Source organism: Mus caroli, chromosome 2, assembly GCF_900094665.2.
Source record: "Mus caroli chromosome 2, CAROLI_EIJ_v1.1, whole genome shotgun sequence".
Taxonomy (NCBI): Eukaryota; Metazoa; Chordata; class Mammalia; order Rodentia; family Muridae; genus Mus; species Mus caroli.
In genome coordinates, this window is record NC_034571.1 from 68,576,589 (window position 1) to 68,595,346 (window position 18,758).

Here is an 18,758-nt window from a genome sequence, read left to right on the forward strand (position 1 = left end):
AAAAAAAAAAAAAAAAAAAAAACCAAACAAACAACAAATCTTAACTTTCTGTAACTGTACATATTCCCAAAGATTGGGGCATATCACCAAAGGCTAGGCTAGTTATAAAACAGTAACCTAAAGGGGCAGATGTGGGCCATCCATCAATATTCCTTTACATATTGCACACAGATGGCAAACATCAATTATAACAACTATGAACTATGATTTTTTTTTCAGCTTTCCAAGTCCAGGTTTCTCTGTGTGGCCCTAACTATCCTGGAACTAGCTATGTAGACCAGGGTGGCCTCAAATTTAGAGCAGTCTAACCTCCAGGATGCTGGCAGCTATAATTTTTTCCCCACACTTTTACATGATACTAGATTAAAAGATAAATTTTAAAACTGAATAAAGAGAGAGCTAGCTCAGCAGTTAAGTGCACTTAATGTTCTTATAGAGAACCCAGATTCAGTTGCCATCATCAACAAGGCAGCTCACGGCCATCTCCAACTTCAGACTGAATGGTTCTGATATCTTCTCCTGACATCCACAGGCACTAGGCATGCACACGCATACACGCAGACAGAACACTGGCACATAAAACATGTACATCTATCAAGTGTCAGCAGACAGTAAGGAAAGTGGAAGTTTCTTAAAATTAGCTTTTGGTCACAGAGATCATACTGAAAGCACACAGCTGACCTGTCCTTTTAAAATTAAATTTTAACTTCAGGAAAGTCAAAATTTGCTAAGTACATATCTCACACACACACACACACACACACACACACCATCTAGGAAGGACTTCTACAGAGATGCCTATAAGCAGTGTCAGGACAGTGACAAATCCTAAACAAACTAAGACAATCAAAGTTTTCTGTGGTGAAGGACTGAGAAATGATTGTTTCTTAGTAACTTTTCTATTACTATGACAAAAGACCATGACCAAGACAACTTTAATTTAATTTGGGACCCCAGTGACACACTTCCTCAAAAAAGCCACACCTTCTAATCCTTCCCAAAACAGTTCCATCAGCTAGGAACCAAGCATTCAAATATCTGAGCCTAATAAGGAAACCATTCTCATTCAACCCACCACATTCCCTAGCCCAGCCCCACAGGCTTGTAGACAGACCACATGTAAAACATCAAAAGTACCTTTCTCAGCTTCAACAATTTTTAAAAGTGCAAAATCTGTTCTCAGACTAAAAGCAATCTCTTAACTGTAGGCCCTGTAAAATTGAAAAGCAAACTATGGCGTCCCAACATACAGTAGAACAGAACACATACTGCCATCTCAAAACAGAGGAATCAGGGCAGAGGAAGAAAATACTGAACCAAAGCAAGACCAAAAACTAGCAGAACAAAGTCCAAATCCTACTGTTCTCAATCTTCCTAATGCTGCCGCCCTTAAATATAGTTCTTCATGTTGTGTGACTCCCAACCATGAAATTATTTTTGTTGCTACTTCATAACTGCAATTTTACTACTGTTATGAAGGGTCATTCTACCTCCAAGGAGTCACAACCCACAGGTTGAGAACCACTGTTACAGCTCCATGTCTGATATCAGAGGGCTCAGATGGCTCTGCCTTCTACTTTTACTGACTAAAACACACTTTCTCATGGCCTTGTTCCATACCCTGTTTGAAGCTCTCCTCAGAAGAGATCCCAGTGTTGAAGATCTCTGACATCTTCAACATCTTGGGGTCTCCAACACAATCTGGGCTTCATTTCATGGCTTCCCAAACATGGCTTCTCTGGAGCTCCATGCAGGGACTCCCTGCCACATCCCTGGGCCCAGCAGCTCTCCTGAATCACCTTTGCAAACGCTTTTCTCCATTGTTGCTTAGGAGCAGGAAATGCTCTAGAAGCTGAGCTCCATGGGGCCTCGCCCTGAGGCCACCACTCCTGTTCCACTTTAGAGCAGGCCTTTCTTTAATCTCCTCATCCCTTCTAGCTTTGGATTCTATGAATTTTATGGTGTGACTTTTCTCCTCAAACTACATTTTGTATTTCTTTCTGCCCAGTTTGCTCATTTTTACTGTAAACCCTAATAACAGTGATTATGGACCATGTGACATGGTCCATAGTTGGCTTGAAATCTTCCTCAGCAAGGAAATTAATCAAATACCTTTCAACTTAGCCTCAGGCAGACTCTCAGGATAAGGGCAGAAAGCAGCCACATTCATTATCAAAATATCACAAGAACGTTTTTTCTAGCCCAGTCGCTAATATTGTTCTCACCTGAAACCTCAAGCTGGGCTTCTGTAGTCCACATTGCTGTCAGCACTACTGTCTTCCCAGCCCATTAATATCCACTTACAGCGTTCATTCACTTTCCTAGTCCAAAGTCTTCCACATTCCTCTAATAGACAGCAGGGTCAGGTGTGACTTGGCAACAACCCATTCCCTGGTACCAGTTTATATCCTAATGATTTTTCTATTGATGTTGTAAGACATTATGACCAAGGTAATTTATAAAAGCAAGCATGTGCCAGGTGGTGGTGGCACGTGCCTTTAATCCCAGCAAAGGCAGATGGAGCTCTGAGTTTGGGGCCAGCCTGGTCTACATAGTAAGTTCCAGGACATCCAGAGCTATACAGAGAAACCCTCTCTTGAAAAACAAAACACACACACACACAGAGAAAGGAAGAGAGAGAGAGAGAGAGAGAGAGAGAGAGAGAGAGAGAGAGGAACGAAAAAAAAAGAAAAAAGTAATTTAAAATTACGCTTTCAGAGAGCTAGGGTCTGTGATGACAGAGCAAAGGTGTACTAATAGGAACAGCTGAAACCTTACATCTTAATTCACAACTACAAGAGAGAGCGAACTGAGAATGGTACAGATCTTGAAATCTCCTGCCCCCAGTGATACCACACCTTCAACAAAGCCACGCCTCCTAATCCAGTGCCACAAACTAAGCAGGTATTCATGCATATATATACACATATATGTATATATGTATATATATATACACATATATGTATATATACACACACACATACATGTCTCTGGGGGCCAGTCTCCTTTAAACCTCCACAGATGGTAAGAAAGTACTTTACAGGTGACCTGTGATTATAAGAATGGCAACTACGTGAGAGCAGAGGTGAGGTAGCCCCAGCATCAACTATCCACACAGGACAAGCACTGCTCAAGGTTCAGTTGGGCAGGGAACTGTACTGAGCTCCCAGACTCATCACTGGCCTGGTAGAAACCACAGCCCATTAAACTATAAATGATGAGATTCCTGCCAAAGGATGACCTAATACCATGGTAACTGACCCAGTTCTGCTAACTAGGGTTCTAACTATGGCCTGACACAACATCCTGTCAGGTGCAGCAGCAAACAGGCATGAATTAGATAATCTCAGACTTTCCTATTATCCCAGTGATTACTAGGAAAAAAGCACTCCCCTATCTGGTAGATTCCAGCAAAATGTCCAAGGTGGACAATACTGACTATAGAGCAGGGTGAGTGAACTTCGAGTCCTCTCGAGTCCTGAGACAGTACTAAAGAGGACACCACATCCTGCATGCTGTAGCAATAGATCTCTAGACCAATCGTGCAAAGCCAGTAAGGTGAGTCTGTCAGAAACATAGGTGACTATTTTTAAGATTTTAAAAACAGTGTCAAGGTGGAGATGTGACTCAGTAGAATATTTGCCTAACACCAGTGAGGTCTTAGGCCCAACCGCAAGTATAAAAAAAAACAAAAACAAAAACAAAAAGAAAGCAAACTAAGTTTGCTCACTCAGCAGGTATTAACTGCCAAGCCTCCTGACAGGAGTTCAAACAGCAGGACTCATGGTTGAAAAGAGAACCAAGTTCCCACACAGTCACCCTAACAGGCACTTCTTGCCTTCCTCTCCCATAAGTAAGTAAATTTAATTTCAAGAAAATAAAATAAAATGTATTAAAGTTGATACTGAGACATGGATTCATTTGAAAGTTGAAGAGAAAGTTTCAAATATCTGAATTTTCAAGATAAACATTTTCGATGCATATATGACTTTACAAAATGAAAGTGATGGGCATGGTGACACACTGTTTTAATCCCAGCACTTGGGAGACAGAGGCAGAAGGTTCTCTGAGTTTGAGGCCAGCCTGGTCTGCAGAGCTAGTTCCAGGACAGCCAAGGCTACACAAAGAAACCCTGTCTCGAAAAGAAAAACCAAAAACCAAACCAAACAAATAAAAATTGCAAGTGGGAGGCTGGAGAGATGGCTCAGTGCTCTTCTAAAGGTACGGAGTTCAAATTCCAGCAACCACATGGTGGCTCACAACCATCTGTAATGAGATCTGACGACCTCTTCTGGTGTGTCTAAAGACAACTACAGTGTACTTACATATAATAAATAAACAATTTTAAAAAAAAATAATAAATAAATCTTTAAAAAAAATTGGAAGTGGAACCCTTAGGGTTGGAGCCAGTAGGTAAAATCCTGCCCCAAAAGAATGAGACCCTGACTTCAATGCCCAGCACCACATCAGACAGTCAGGAGTGGAGGCCAGTTCCTACAGTCTCAGCGAGAGAGACTGGGGTAGTAGGGTCCCTAAGGCTCTCTGGCTGGCCAGCTCAGCCTACATGGCAAACCCAGAGTCCCAGTGAGAGCCTGTCTCAAAACTTAAAAACTAAGATAGGGAGCTGGGGAAGGTGGGAAAGGGGGTAAAAAGCTTGTTGGGCGAGCATAAGCACCTGAGTTTGGACCCTGGCACCCATGGAAAGCTTCTGCAACAGCACACACCTGGAATCCCAGCACTAGGAGGAACGGAGGGCGTGTGTGTGTGTGTGTGTGTGTGTGTGTGTGAGAGAGAGAGAGAGAGAGAGAGAGAGAGAGAGAGAGAGAGAGAGAGACTTCCCCAGGCTATAACATGTGCACGAACAGACAATTACATACAAACACAAATACTACACACTCACACAGAGACACACACACATAAGGTAGGGCCGAGAGATGGCTCTTTAGGTAATGCTCTTGCCTCTCATTCCTATTTATCCTAAATTGAGACCCTCAAAACCCATGGGGACAAGTGAAAATACGCAGATGGCTAGAGCTGCTGGCCAGCTTGAGCAAAGCTCCAGCCAGTGAGAGGCCCTGCTTGAACAAAAGGTAAAAGGAATCTGAGGAGCTGCACTGAGGCTTTAAATGCACAGCACAGAGGCACAAACACATAATTAGAGAGGATGGATCCCAAGGAATGACACCTGCGGCTGACCTTTGACCTTCACATAAACACATACACACGAATATGTGCAAACACATATGCACTGCATACTCAAAAAACAGGTGTACATGGGGCTGAAAAGATGGCTCAGTGGTTAAGAGCACTGGCTGCTCTTCCAGAGGTTCTGAGTCCAATTCCCAGCAACCACATGGTGGCTCACAACCATCTGTAATGGGATCTGATGCCCTCTTCTGGTGAGTCTGAAGACAGCTACAATGTACTCATATACATAAAATAAATAAATAAATCGTTTTTTAAAAAAACATAGGTATACATATACACACAAAAACACTAAATATGATCTTCTAAATTATCTAAATTAACTTCTAGTAATCACCAATACAAATATTACATACATCAAAGAAAAGTGTGAATGAAAATTTACAACACAAGTTGTAAACTGAAGTATGGTCCAAGATACTCAAGTCAGGCAGCAGTGGTTATTCTGGGAAGTTAAACTCCCAGCTGGTGAGCTCTCCCCCAAGACTGGCAGAGCACATTCATCTAACTGGCCTCTCATCGTCACACCTTCACCACGATCTCTGAACCTTATCACTGCTCCTCTCCATTGGTCACCAAGAATGAATACAACTGGTGTCTCAGCATTCAAGAGACTAAGGCAAGAGGATGGCCAAGTTCAAGGCCCTATCTCAAAAACAAAACAAAAACAGAAAAGAAAAAAAAAAGAAAGAAAGAAAGAAAAGAAAAGAACAACGGGCTAGGGTGTAGCAGGATAGAAGCCAGGGCCACTTCCTCTCCCACCTCTAAGAAGACTGAAATAAGGACAAGAAGTCCTTCTCTAAGTCTTAGGTACTTCTCTTTACATATGCAAAAATGTTTTTGTGAACCGAGCCAATTAGATTCAATCCCCTAGTCTTTGCCTGTAATTCAATACCTCTCAAACTTCAGTGTGCACCTAAGAGAATCATTGAGTGTCCTTTTAAAAATCCCTTTCACCCTGGCCTTGGACAAAAGCATCTACATTTAGCAGACAGACAGATGACACAGGAGACAGGAATGATCTACAACGGGCACAGTTAAAAACAGCTGCTGCTCCATCACTACAAAAAAAGTGGGTGTGGCAGCTCATCCCTGTAATCCGGGTACCTGGGCTACTGAGTAAATTCTAGGCAAACTGAGGCTACAGAGTAAGAGCCTCTCAGGCTCTCTGTCCCCACCCTCTCTCTCTTTTCCAACCCCTACTTCTGTTCTGAGTACAATGCTACATTCGAATTGTAGCAAAGTGTATTTATGTAAACTGAATTCTATTTTTCACAAGCACATATCAAAAACACTGAAACCAAGTCATTCCTGCTGAGGGATGGGGACAGTTTCCCACACAGGTACAATCCATGCTCTTCTTTTACTTATTTCCACCTAGGTAAAGGCTTACAAGCTAAAAATCTTTTAAAAAGTGTATTGTGTCCCCAGTTTAACTGCCTTACTTATCAGGAATGTCAGTGTTCTAGAAAATACTAGATGAGTACAATTTACTTTGAAACCCTTAAAAAATGCAGAATATGTCATTAGAAACCCGGACAGATCAATTGTTCCAATACAGTCTGAAGATCTCCTCTGGAAATCTTACTGCTGTGCATTCGCTGCAACAGTTGCTAATCAGCTACACCCATTGCTTCTAAAGAAAATATAAGCTAAGGGTACAGTCTTATAGCATTTGTAACCTTTGTACAAGAAAGTCTCCATTTCCATTAAATAATGCAGATTAAATACAAGGTAACGTAAAGATATTATTTTTCAGATAAGGAAGAAACAGAAGTAACTGATGCCAACAGCTGAATCCACTTGGAGGTATTTACAACAAAAAGCATCTATGGTATGTGACAACATAACCGTGCCTGGTCAGATGACATAATTAAAACGGAACTGGAAACTGGATATGCCGAATAACTTGTGAGAAATGTGCTCATGGTTATTCCTAATACATCATTGCACCTTCCTACTTTGAAAGACTGAATTCTTTGCAAATCTAAGTTTTGACACACTGAGTTCTCTTGAAATGATGTACCAAGGTCTGTTTTTTTGTAAAAGAAAAAGAAATGTCCCTTTTCAGTGCTTTTCCCCCAACCCACTGTCATTGCAAACTGTCTTAGCCATTGAAACAATAGTGTTAAGTAACTACATCCACAAAATATCACTTCCCAAACAATACTCAAAATTACGCTGCTGATCAGTTACCTTACAGTAACCAACTTTCTTCTGCCCTCTTTCCTCAGAGCACACATTTTAACCAATAACAAATTAAGTTCACATATTATTCTTGTTTCCAATGCAATGTACCAAGTTCCCCCAAAATGCCCAACAATCCAACAGGAAGCAACACATGGACAGGGCAATTCTAGAGAAGCTAGGGATGCTCTCGCATCTTATTCAAAATAATAATAACAATAATAATAATAAACTTTCCAGGATCTTTATTTACCGACTTAGGGAAAATTGGTTTGCAAACAACTAGCCAACTTCCCTCTCAAGTTGGTATGTGAGAGAGGAACGGTGTGTTCACCCCGACCCCAGGACTGGCCCGGGAGCTCACGCCCATTGGCCCTGCCTGAGAGGAGACAATGGGAGCGGCGCGCGGGGCCGCGCTCCAGGAGCCCCGACAAGGCGGCCGGCCCGCCCCGCGCCCCCCAAGCCCGCACGCGGCTCCGGGGCGCGGCCCACCCGCGGCGGGGACCGGGGACCGCACTCACCGAACAGGGTCAGAGCCATGGTGGAGCCGCGCCGCCCGGCGCTCCTCGCTCCCGCGGCGGCCGGCAGACGGCACCTCGGCGGGGCGGCGGCCCGGGGGGCGTGGCGCGGAGGCCGCGGGGGGCCGCGGCGAGGAAAAGTTACGCGCGCGTTAGCGAGGGGCGCGCCCGGCCCGCGGCAGCCCGGCAAGCCGCCGCGCGCCCGCACCTGTCGCCGCCATGGGCCCGCGGGGCGCGCGCGGGCGGGCGGACCTGAGGCGCGACCGGCCGGGCGGAGCGACGGCGGCCGGCGCTCACCGCGCACCCCGCGACCTCGCCGACGCCATCTTGCCGGAGCGCGCCGCATTCCCGCCAGCCCCTCGGGCGGCCGAGCGCGCGTTACCATGGCAACGGGCGCGCGCGCGGCCCACGGGGACGCGCTCCATCCGCCGCGCCTAAAGTGAGGCTGCGCCCCCCCACCCGAAGCCCAACAGGCACACCCCCGCGGCGACGGCGGCAGCCGCCCCAGGCTAAGCGGGTGCGGCTCCTGAAATCCCGGGATTTTTCTTGAATGGGATGGGATGAGAAAGCAGAGCGGAGGATGCTCGGGCTCGCGGGCAGGCGGGGTCTCCTGAGGACCAGGGTTCGTCTGAGGATAGAGCTCCTGCCGGCGCCCTCAGGGTTAACCGGCAAGCGGTCCCTGCCTGTGGATGCTGCTAACATCCCGTTGGGTTGGTGGAGCCCCTCTTGTTTCCGATCTGTATACCCGGAATCGGGTAATTGAAATGCATCGGGAATTATCTAAACTGTTAGAAGGCAGGTGCTTAAAGCCACTGTGTCTTTTTTTTTTTTTTTTTTTTTTAAAACGTTATACCTTATGGATGTTGTCTAAGGGAAACATCAGCGTTCCTCGCTGCCTGGCCAGTCTCTGCCACAAAAGATTCCCCCGAGCTTTTGGGTTTTATCTGACAATCACTGGCACGGTCTCTAGCTCTGGTGTTTTCTACTCGCCTTGTCTTCGGCTTGCGAGAGGGCATCCAACGCTTGAGGGTTTGGGTTTTTTGTTTGTTTGTTTTTTAAAGGCTCAACTGTGATGTTTTTCACTTTATTTCTGGTTGCTACCTTTGTTCTGTTTAGAAATAGTCCTTTTTCCTCCTACTTTATCTGTCTAGGGTTTGTTAATGTTTGGGTGTGTAATCGTGTTTGTTTAATCTTAGGTCCTCATTTTCTCCTGCGTGCACTTCTTGTTTTGCAGGCTCCTCGGGTTCCCTGGTGTCATTTTTCCTCTTTTCTCTAAATTTCAATTAGTTATTGTGTTATATAAATGGCTTCTATTTAATATATCTCAGGAATCAAATCTTTATAAAACGCTAATTACTACCTCAAATAGAGTGCAGATAATCCGTCATCATTTCACAGCACACTCAAGCATCAGAAAAGAAGAAAAGCCGGGAGGAAGGAGGCGCCAAGCCTTTTGTTTCAAGCCAGTTAACTCAAAAAAGAAAGAAATATTAAAATAATCAGCCTGAGTGAACAAACGTCTAGGCACCTGATCTTACATTAAATAGATTTTCATTAGCTACTGGTATAAAAATATTTCTTGGAATCACCAACATTGTACAACATTATTTTCAATAATCTCCTTTTGATTTTATGCACCCCTCCCTTTTTTTCTTCAGAAAAAAAAATTACAGTTCATCAAGATAAATGAAAATTCAAGAAGGCTTTGTTGGACAGATTTTACAGCCATGATAATATCTGCTGATCCAATCTGCAACCAGATAAATCAGTATCTAGAGACCCCATTGTCTCAACCACTAGTATCTAGAAGAAATACTTCCCTTCTTCCTAGAAAAGTACACATAAGCACACCAAAATTTTTTTCACATCTAAAAACAATAAAAACTTTTAAAAAATCTTTCATTGAAATTTGAACAGATTTAAAGAAAAAAAGAACAATTTAAGGATTCCCCACCACCACCACCACCAATGTGTGTGCTTATTTAGTGACAACAAAGAGGAAACACTTAGGCTTCTGCTGTTCTCCCAGACAGCCTCCTTCACCACCCATCCCCCAACCCTTTAGAGCATGTTTGGTTTGAATTTAAAAAAGGAAAATCTGTTTACTATTAGAAGCAACGAAGCAAGGTGGATTCTCTCAGCAGTTTTACATTTGTGGGTCGACTTCCAGTTCAGGAGATTACAACTTGCCCTGAGTCTTTATTCACAAGCAGCTCTCTTCAGGACTGTATGTCCATGGAGGTTAAGAACCGAAAAGTGTTTATTTTCTTAGTTCAATTTAATGAGAGGTACCAGAGCAGCACGCCTTTGGGTGTGAGAGTTCAGTTTGCTGGGGTTTTCTCTGCCTGTTGAGGAGTTACCCTGAGGATCAGTAAGAGGGCACTTAGTCCCCTCTGCTGTGATTCACCCACCGTGCAACCAAGCTCTAGTTACCAGACCAACATTTCACTTTTTACTAACAGCAACCAAACAGAGCTGAGTCCAGTAATGGACCCAGCTTAGACTTTAGAGGAGACCTTCCCATTGTCTTCCTCTTGTCTATACAATACCTTGATAAAACCACACTCAACAGAGACAGCTGTTTTTAAGAAACTATTGGAAATAATGATTAAAGTGAGTGTTGGCATCTTCTCAGAGCATCTAGCTTTGCAAGGGATGTTTTCCCACTGACTTCTCTAACAAAATGCTTTCTACACTCAATCTAAGTGTTCCCTCTTATAAGTAGTATGGGTGCTTATAATGTCACCCTAGCCATTAAGAAATAGTGTGCCTCTTTGCTTGCTTAGTTGGAAATAAAGCAATAGCCTCCTACTTCAGATTCAATGTGAGGAAGGGTGTTAACTACCCAGAAGTGATTATTCTGGGTGGTGACTTTGGTCATTTATAAACAAGGCAAGAAACGAATTTACTTTTCAAAACACACACACTTCATTCAAAAATTAATTGTGGCTTAGCAGGAAAGTAGAAGAGCCAGTCTGTTTGTAGTGCGACTACTAAATGGCTGTTCAGTTTTAAACAAGCCTTTGGCTCTCTCTGTCCTTACCTCCCTCACTCATAAAATGAGAGGATGAAACCGTGGGAGTTGATCAAGTCTGACATCCTTCTTGGTTGTGTCTGCCACAGTGATCTTTAACAGTCGTTAAGTGGATTGTGGAGAAACTGGAAGATGATTGAATCTTTACCATAGTTAAGGCAGTGTTCATGTAAAGTTCCTAAAGGCTCAATGTAACCAAGAAGTCACACTTCTTAGAGCACCAACTCTCTTCTCTCACTAGTAATGGATTACACAACAGTGCTACATTTACAACATAAAGGAATCTTTCCCAGTCTCAGCAGTATTAAAATTGAATGTATGCTGAGAAATCTATTTTAAATTTACTAAAATAGTTTCTCACCTCTATCCAAATTCTGTTGAGTAAACAGAACTTAGACAATCCTTTAAAAGCATTTTTACATCGTGAACTAATGGCTTACTGGGGGATTTTAGGTTTTCTTTCTTTTTTTTTTTTTTCTACTCATTTAGCTTCATTCCCATTGGTAAACATTGATTTGTTCTTCAGTTTTGAATGAAGCAGAAATTAATGAGGCAGCTTCTGTCTCACAATAACAAAATTATAGCGCTTTATCTTGTCAACACAGCTTTAAACACTGGAATACCAGCCATATTAGCACAGTTCCCAAAATAGTGCAGAAGCTTGTTGTTAAAGGGAAAAGGTTCCGCAGTTTGTTTCTGCTAATTTGATAGAAGCATTTTCTATACCTCAGCATAGCAATTACAAAGGCTGGAATTATCTCTTAAATGTTAACACTGTCTGACCCTATGTGGCAGCTCCGTCCTGTGTTCATGCTATCAACTGGCAGCTTTGTTTCCATTGTGTGAATTAGTTTGAGGTGAGTTTCGTTTGTTATTAGTTCCTTCTCAGGTTTTCTGAATAAACACTACATGATATTTGTGGCATTTGGTGACTTTAAAGTATCGTTTTAAAAGGACAAAGCTTTATGCATGCAAAAGTCACTTAGACAGCATGTGCCTTGAACATAGGAATTCAGATGGAAATCTAGAGCTAGAGAGAGAGAATGCATCACAAACTATAAAATTGGCCATTACACTTAAATAATTTAAATTAGTGTTCAGAAGAATTGATTGTGTTCTATTGACCACCAGAGGGTGCCTATATTGTATCCACTGGAGTAATACTGTGCCTTAGAAATGGTCTGAAACTCCATCCAAGAAAAGTATATAAGAAACCATAAGAATTGAAGCCAAGATTTTGCTACACAATGCTTACTCTCATCAAAATTATGCTAAAAGGCCATCTGGCTTCTTGTGGCGTGCCACTGAGGAGAGACTAAGGCCTTCCAAGTTAGGCAAACCAACCAGCACTTGGGCAGCTCTTTGATTGGGAAGGAGGGGAAGCAACAAGAAGGGGCATTAAATTCGAAATGAGAATAACCGGGATAATGAGTTTCTTCTTACTCAGCAAGAAGAGGAAGTCTCAGTTCCCTGGGTAATAGAACCAGGGGATTACTATACCACCAAGGTTAGAATGGTCTAAGAGGCACAGGTACTTCTAAAAAGTGTGATAGTTTGTATCAAAATGACCAGTGGACAGAGGATTGGGAGAGGGAATAAGAAGGGGGAGGAGAAGGTCTACTTTTAATTTTGCTTTGAATAAATGTTTTTAAAATAATGCTTATTTTCTGGTAAGTAGTATAACAGATCTCCTGGGATTTTTTTTATAGACTCAGCATCAAGTATATTTTCAAATACATGTTAGATAAAAGCGCAATGATTTGGCTGCCAGTAAGTTTTTGTTCTATCCTACAATCATATTATAGTATGTTAAGCCAGCATTGCTATTCAAGTGTATTTTTCTGAGGTTACCAGGCATATCTAATGCACAGTGTGGCTAAATGTCTATTTAACTGGGGCAGTTGGATTTCTGCCAGGTTTGCTCGAGAGTATATAATCGGATTTGGCTACAAATCAAATCTCCCTAACATGGCCGTGGTTTTTCTGACAAATGTGGGTGTCCACAGTGAGGGTGACTTATTCAGGGTGATTACATTGGGAATTTAATCAGCACGATGCCTATGGTCCCTGGGTAAAAATTAAATTTCTAGTTAGTAGAAAGCTGAAAGGGATATAGTGAGTTTTCATGATTAAAATCACAGTCTGGTTCAAGACAGATCTGTTCCTATGATAGAGTTTTCACAACGCTCTTTTGTATCCAGTTGTCTAGGACCTTCCCAGACATTTGTGACAATGAGCAGATTTAAATTTATGCATCCATCTCTCATCCGTTCAGCAAACGTACCGTTGATATACAAGCCCTCATACAAAATTCTGGCCTAAGAACCCAAGATTATCTATTCAGCTCTGATAAGGTGTCTTGAGGAATCAAGCTTGCCTTGAGAGATGGTGAATTAAGCAAACAGTCAGCACTGGAGACACAGAGACTAGGTTGGAGGAATATGAGGAAATCCTGAGCAAAGCAGGCAGGACATGGCTGTGCCCAGGAACTGTGGAGAGCCGTGCTGCGAGCAATCGCCATTATAAGATGGCACTGGCCTCCGCTGTGCCTAACTAGTAAACAAGCCTTGTATGCAGGTGCGAGAGTGAACTCACACCTAGTCACTGCCCATCTTGGGGCGTAGTAATAGAGTGATGGGCGAGCAACGAATCAGGAGCTGACATGCCACATCAGGTGCTGAAACACCATGGCTGAGGGCTATATAAGCAACGCCATTTTCCGGGGTCTGGGTCTTCCCTCCTGAAGAAGCAATAAAGCTTTTTGCTGCAGAAGATTCTGGTTGTCCGAGTGTGTTCTTGCTGGCGAGAACGATAGCTCGGGACAAGGAACTCTTGAGGAATGGGGACATAGGGAAGGTGCAGGATGCAGGCAGGGTTGCCGAGCTGATGGATCTTAACATTGCTTTATGAACTCTGCCTACTTTCTACAAACATTTAAGACAACTTGGAATTTGAATCTATTATATACAATTCTGCCTTGAAACTGTTCTCACTGCCCCATTTGTGTTTGTATGTCGCTGAATCTCCCTGCTGTTGAGCCAAGTTGGGTGATGTGCCAATGCATGAATCCCCACAGAGGCAGAAAGTGAACCAGTGCCAGCCACCAACGGTTGTGCTAAGATAGCATGGTTGAGATGAGCCAGGACACAGTCGAGAAGAGAGCAGGGGTGGGCAGACCATGTTCACACCTTCTAGGTTATTCTTAGGATTAAACAAAGCCAGAATGGACATTAAACAAATGATTTCATCTTCTCTCAGTGTGGAGTATCTTCCTCAGTATTCAATAAAAGCCAGTTTCCCCCTGAAGTGAAGGACATGAATCTTATGCCAGGTCCCTTCTTCTCAAAGCATTGTCATCTCAGTGAATGAGGCCTTTTCTATCTCACAGTATTTGCTTCCCATCTAAACACATAAAGATGGTGCCACAAATAACAAGCCTACTAGAAATCACAATTGAGCTTAGTTATTTGACAAGTGTGTTTGTCTACTACACAGTGCCAATCAGACAGATCCTTTTCATTAGATGGGCAAGTGCACATTATGCCAATAATTGGTTTGTAACTACATCATTCACCATAAAGTAAATAGATTCTGGGTCCTCCAATAGCCCATCTCTGCAGAAAGTTGCACCTAGCCTAAGTATTTTGTAAAAATTATAGACTTTCCCAGGTATGATGGTACACACCTTCAAACCCAGCACTTGGGAGGCAAGGCAAGGCCAGCCTACTCTATACAATGAGAGCCTGTCTCAGAAACAATAACAGGGTTTATTGATATTTCATTTTCTAAAGATACCACACATGAATACATGAACAGTATAAAACTCCTTGTCTCTGTTTCTCTGTGTGTCTCTCTCCCTCTCCCTCTTTCTCTCTCTCTCTGCCATAACCTACAGTTGACCTACAGCAAAGCACATTTAACCCCACAAATCCCCCCACCCACCCCAACCCCTTTAGCTTTTCCTGCCGCACTCCCCCATCCCTGTCTTCCTGGTTATTACTCAGCTTGCTCTCTGTATGCTGTTTGCTGTCCTTAACCTTCAGCTATTGCTCTTAACTACCCCTGGGACCTAGGAAATGACCCAACAAACAAAAATCTCCCTCTTGTTCTCTGACTCTGGGCTCTAGCTCTAGCCTCACTAATCTGTTGTGTACCACTCAAACATTGTGAAATCTTTTTTTTTTTTTAATTAAAGTGAATGGTAAGAAAGATGGTCCAGATTAAAAAAAAAATCCAAAAATTTGTAAAAGAAAAATGTAAGGGTTGGGGCTAGTGTTTTTCTATGCATGGGGCCCTGGGGTTGAGCTCCAACCCCATGAAATAAACCATTTCTACGGGCTGGCCAACCTGAAATTCTTGTCTTCAGAACTCTCTGGAAAATGGTGACTGATGGGAAACAGCTGACTCAGCCGTACAGAGAGGGAAAGGAAGAATAAAAAGGGGTCCTTCTGAGCCTGTCCATCATTAGTCTATCTGCACCCCCGAGAAAATTAGAAATTAAGCTGGTAAGTCCTTTAGCAGATGAACGACTGGGTAGAATCGGCGTTACTGAGAAGAAGCAAGAATACCCTAGGGTAGAGCAATTTCCTATCCATTGTTCCTAGTCAGGAGAGAGCTGGCTGATTCCCTTCCTTTCTGATCTTGGCGCAGCCTAATTGCCAGGCTTTATTTAAGGGTTTGATAAGGTTTGAGCTGTGAAGGAAAGCCATATGTCACAGGGAATGTCTTCCTGTGTTTCTTCTGAAGAACAATGCAAGTTGTAGAAAGATGACCTCCATCGACAGGATGACATAATGTGCTCTTCCCAACCAAAAGAGGAAACCGTGCAGAGCGAGCTTTTCATGCCTGCCCGGACTTCACAGGCAACTTTCTGTCTACCACCCTTTTCTGTCCTCAGTGCATTATGTCACATTTTCCCCTGCACTCAAGCCAGGGTTCCTTCTGTGTAAAAAGCCTTTTTAAAAACCCAACTATGATGGGACATATTTTTATTCCATTGACTCCATTGCCTAATGGAATGACTAATTCATTCCTTCAAGCTTATCTCCTTGTACAGTCAATCCCTGTAGGGAAGTGCTGGCGTCACTTGTCATACAGTGAGCAGGCATCCCTTAGTCCCAATCACCGAGACACTTCAGGGCTTTAACCCAACACCTTCTTTCTCTCTTGCACTGAGACTTAGAGTTTGTGTAATTAAAAAAACTTCCCATCGGTTCTGCGAGCTCTCAACCGTTTTCACATCTGAGCATCCTGCGACAGTTTAAGGAATGCAGAGAATTAGATACTTGTTTAAAATAAGGCAAGCAAACAAGTTAGATGTCAGATAGACAGACCGACACTATCTAGCCAAGATAGGTGACAGACAGACACTGTCCAACTAAGCCCTCAAAGCATCCATGTAAATTCAGATTCACCAGGAAGCTATCTCACCCCAAAGTACTCCTCATTTATCTGGGCTCACAGAGAACTCTTTAAATATGGGTCTTAATGCAGCTTACATTCTATGTGTCATAATTATTTAAGTATTTATGCAAATATGTTTTTTATTCTTTCTCTTCCTCCTTTTGCCTGTCCCATCCTGGGCCCTTAAGACCAAGCTCTGCTTACTACTGAGGTTTGCTTTATATCCCCCAGCTAATAGATTCTCAGCAAGCAGCAATCGGATGAACTGGTAAATACATTAACTAACATATATTTGGACATTAACACTGATTGAAGCTGGCTGTGAGTGGACTAGATCTCATAGCAGGAGGATGCTAGGATATGTCTAACCTCTGCTCAGTGGTTTGCTCCAGCCAACAGTTGTGGTAAATGCTGCATGGTTGCATGCTAAAAAGCTGAGGTGAGCCAGAATGCAGAAGGTTAGCTATGCCTGCGGGGTTTTTGCTTTTTCCTGTTTAGTTCATTTGCAGGTCAGTGGACCAAGCTTTGCAAAGTCAAGTCAGATTTTTTTTTTTTTAATGAAGGCCAGAAATAATACCTACATTTTCTTTTTAAAACGCTACTTTCAGGACCTGCTGGCTCATACCTTACATCCTAGCACTTGGGAGACAGTGTGATCTCTTGGCAGATCTCTGAGTTCAAGGAAAGTCTGGTCTACATTGTGAAACAAAGTCTCACAACCACAATAAAACATAGTTATAATTAATTCACAGGCTGAGAATATATGTGGCTTAGAGATAGAATGAGTACTTAGCATGGTCAAGTCCCCAGGTTTTATCCCTAGAGCCATAATAAATGAATGAATACAATTTAAAAATACTTAAAATTGTTGGATTATTTTTCATACAATTACTAAAAGAGGGAGAGAATAGAAAAAATGTTGAAACTATGGTTAATTTTCCTCCCCCAAAAGAACTACTATTAACATTTATTTATTTTAAGAGTGTTTATTTACTTGTTTTTCTTTGTTTGTTGTTGTTTGTTTATTTTGAGATTATTTATTTGTTGTTGTTTGCTTTGTTTTTCAAGACAGGGTTTTCCTATGGAACTCTCTGTAGGTTTATATGTATTAAAACCGACTTTAATAAGGGTATTAAATGCTTTAACCTCTCTTTTAGCCCATCACCCACCAGAGGTAGTGGAAAGGAAACATTAATAGGGCACAGGAGGATGTGGACCTGTTTAGAAGTAGTGTTTTGGAGCAAATCCAATCTGCATTGTCAGGATATCAGCAGTTTAGTTAACACAAATCAGCAGGGGTGGTTTGATCTACTTGCAAACACCATTGATGAATCAGCAGCAACAGTTCAATCAAGAAGAAACCTCTAGGCTCTGCCGATCATTTGAGTCGGTGAATCCAAATGATTACAACAGGTAACATATAACTTTACCCCTGCCATGGCTGTGTGTGTGATAGACCCGTGGAGGGTTACCCAAGCTGGATATTCTTCTTGAGGATGAAGTGCAGTGTCTAATCAGGGGCTGCTTCAGTCTTCAACCATGTGGAGTCAGAAACTGGGATATCAGTCTGTAGAAAACATGAACAAGAAGATACGAATGAGAATTTTGATGGCAATGTTTCTAATTAAATTAAATAATATTTGACTACAATTATTCTAAGGCCTAGAGAAACCTGAAGCTTTTCTAGGTTTTATAGCTAAAACATACACTGTAATGGGACAACTATCAGATAACTAATGACTTACATAATATATATTATTATATTATAATATAATATATTATAATATATTATGCAATGTATACATAATATATTCTTTTTTTCCCCCGATCCTAAAACACTTTATTATGTAGAAGGCTTGGAACAATAGAAAATAAAATACAAAGGTTGCACACATTGGGGACAATGATGGGGGCAGTGCTGAAGGATGATGAGAATAGCTAGGACACTGACCCAGAATAGTTTTTAGACAGTCATGCCATTCCAGGAGCATATGAGAAATAACAGTTATTAATATTATATACCAAGAACTGGGCCAAGCTTTTTGCAAGCATCATTTCATTTAATGCTCACAGTGTTCTATGACNTACACATTTCTGTTATCTTTAAAGAGAAATGACTGCAATCAGGAAGGTTAACCAAATGCCTAACCTTATTCTGTATAAAAAGGACAGATTCCTTTTCAAAGTTAGACTGGGTCCAAAATCTGAGTTGTTGCTATTAAACAAANTCCTGAACAAAGACTCAACACGGTACACAGAAAAAAACAGACAACCACAAACACTNGTGCCACATTGCTGTAGCCTTTCAGAATCATAACATCAAGGAAACTTAAGAACTTCAGTGTTATAGTTGAAGGATAAATCCAGATGCAGCTAAAGTTTAAAGTAATGGTGAGTCAGTGGAAGGGGAT

The 18,758-nt window shown here is 42.2% G+C and overlaps 1 protein-coding gene across 2 annotated transcripts in view; it reads right to left on the reverse strand.

Annotated features, from left to right (window-relative positions):
* Chn1 (chimerin 1) overlaps positions 1-8,231 on the reverse strand; it is a 156,153-nt gene extending 147,922 nt beyond the window's left edge. Inside the window, exon 1 of one of the 2 annotated variants that reach the window (XM_021182689.2) lies at positions 7,914-8,231. In XM_021182689.2, the coding sequence (XP_021038348.1) occupies positions 7,914-7,932 (19 nt within the window). In that variant the 5' untranslated portion in view covers positions 7,933-8,231. The remainder of the gene's footprint in view (positions 1-7,913) is intronic. The other variant, XM_029474318.1, reaches the window with a different exon arrangement.
* Between the last annotated feature and the right edge of the window lie 10,527 nt (positions 8,232-18,758).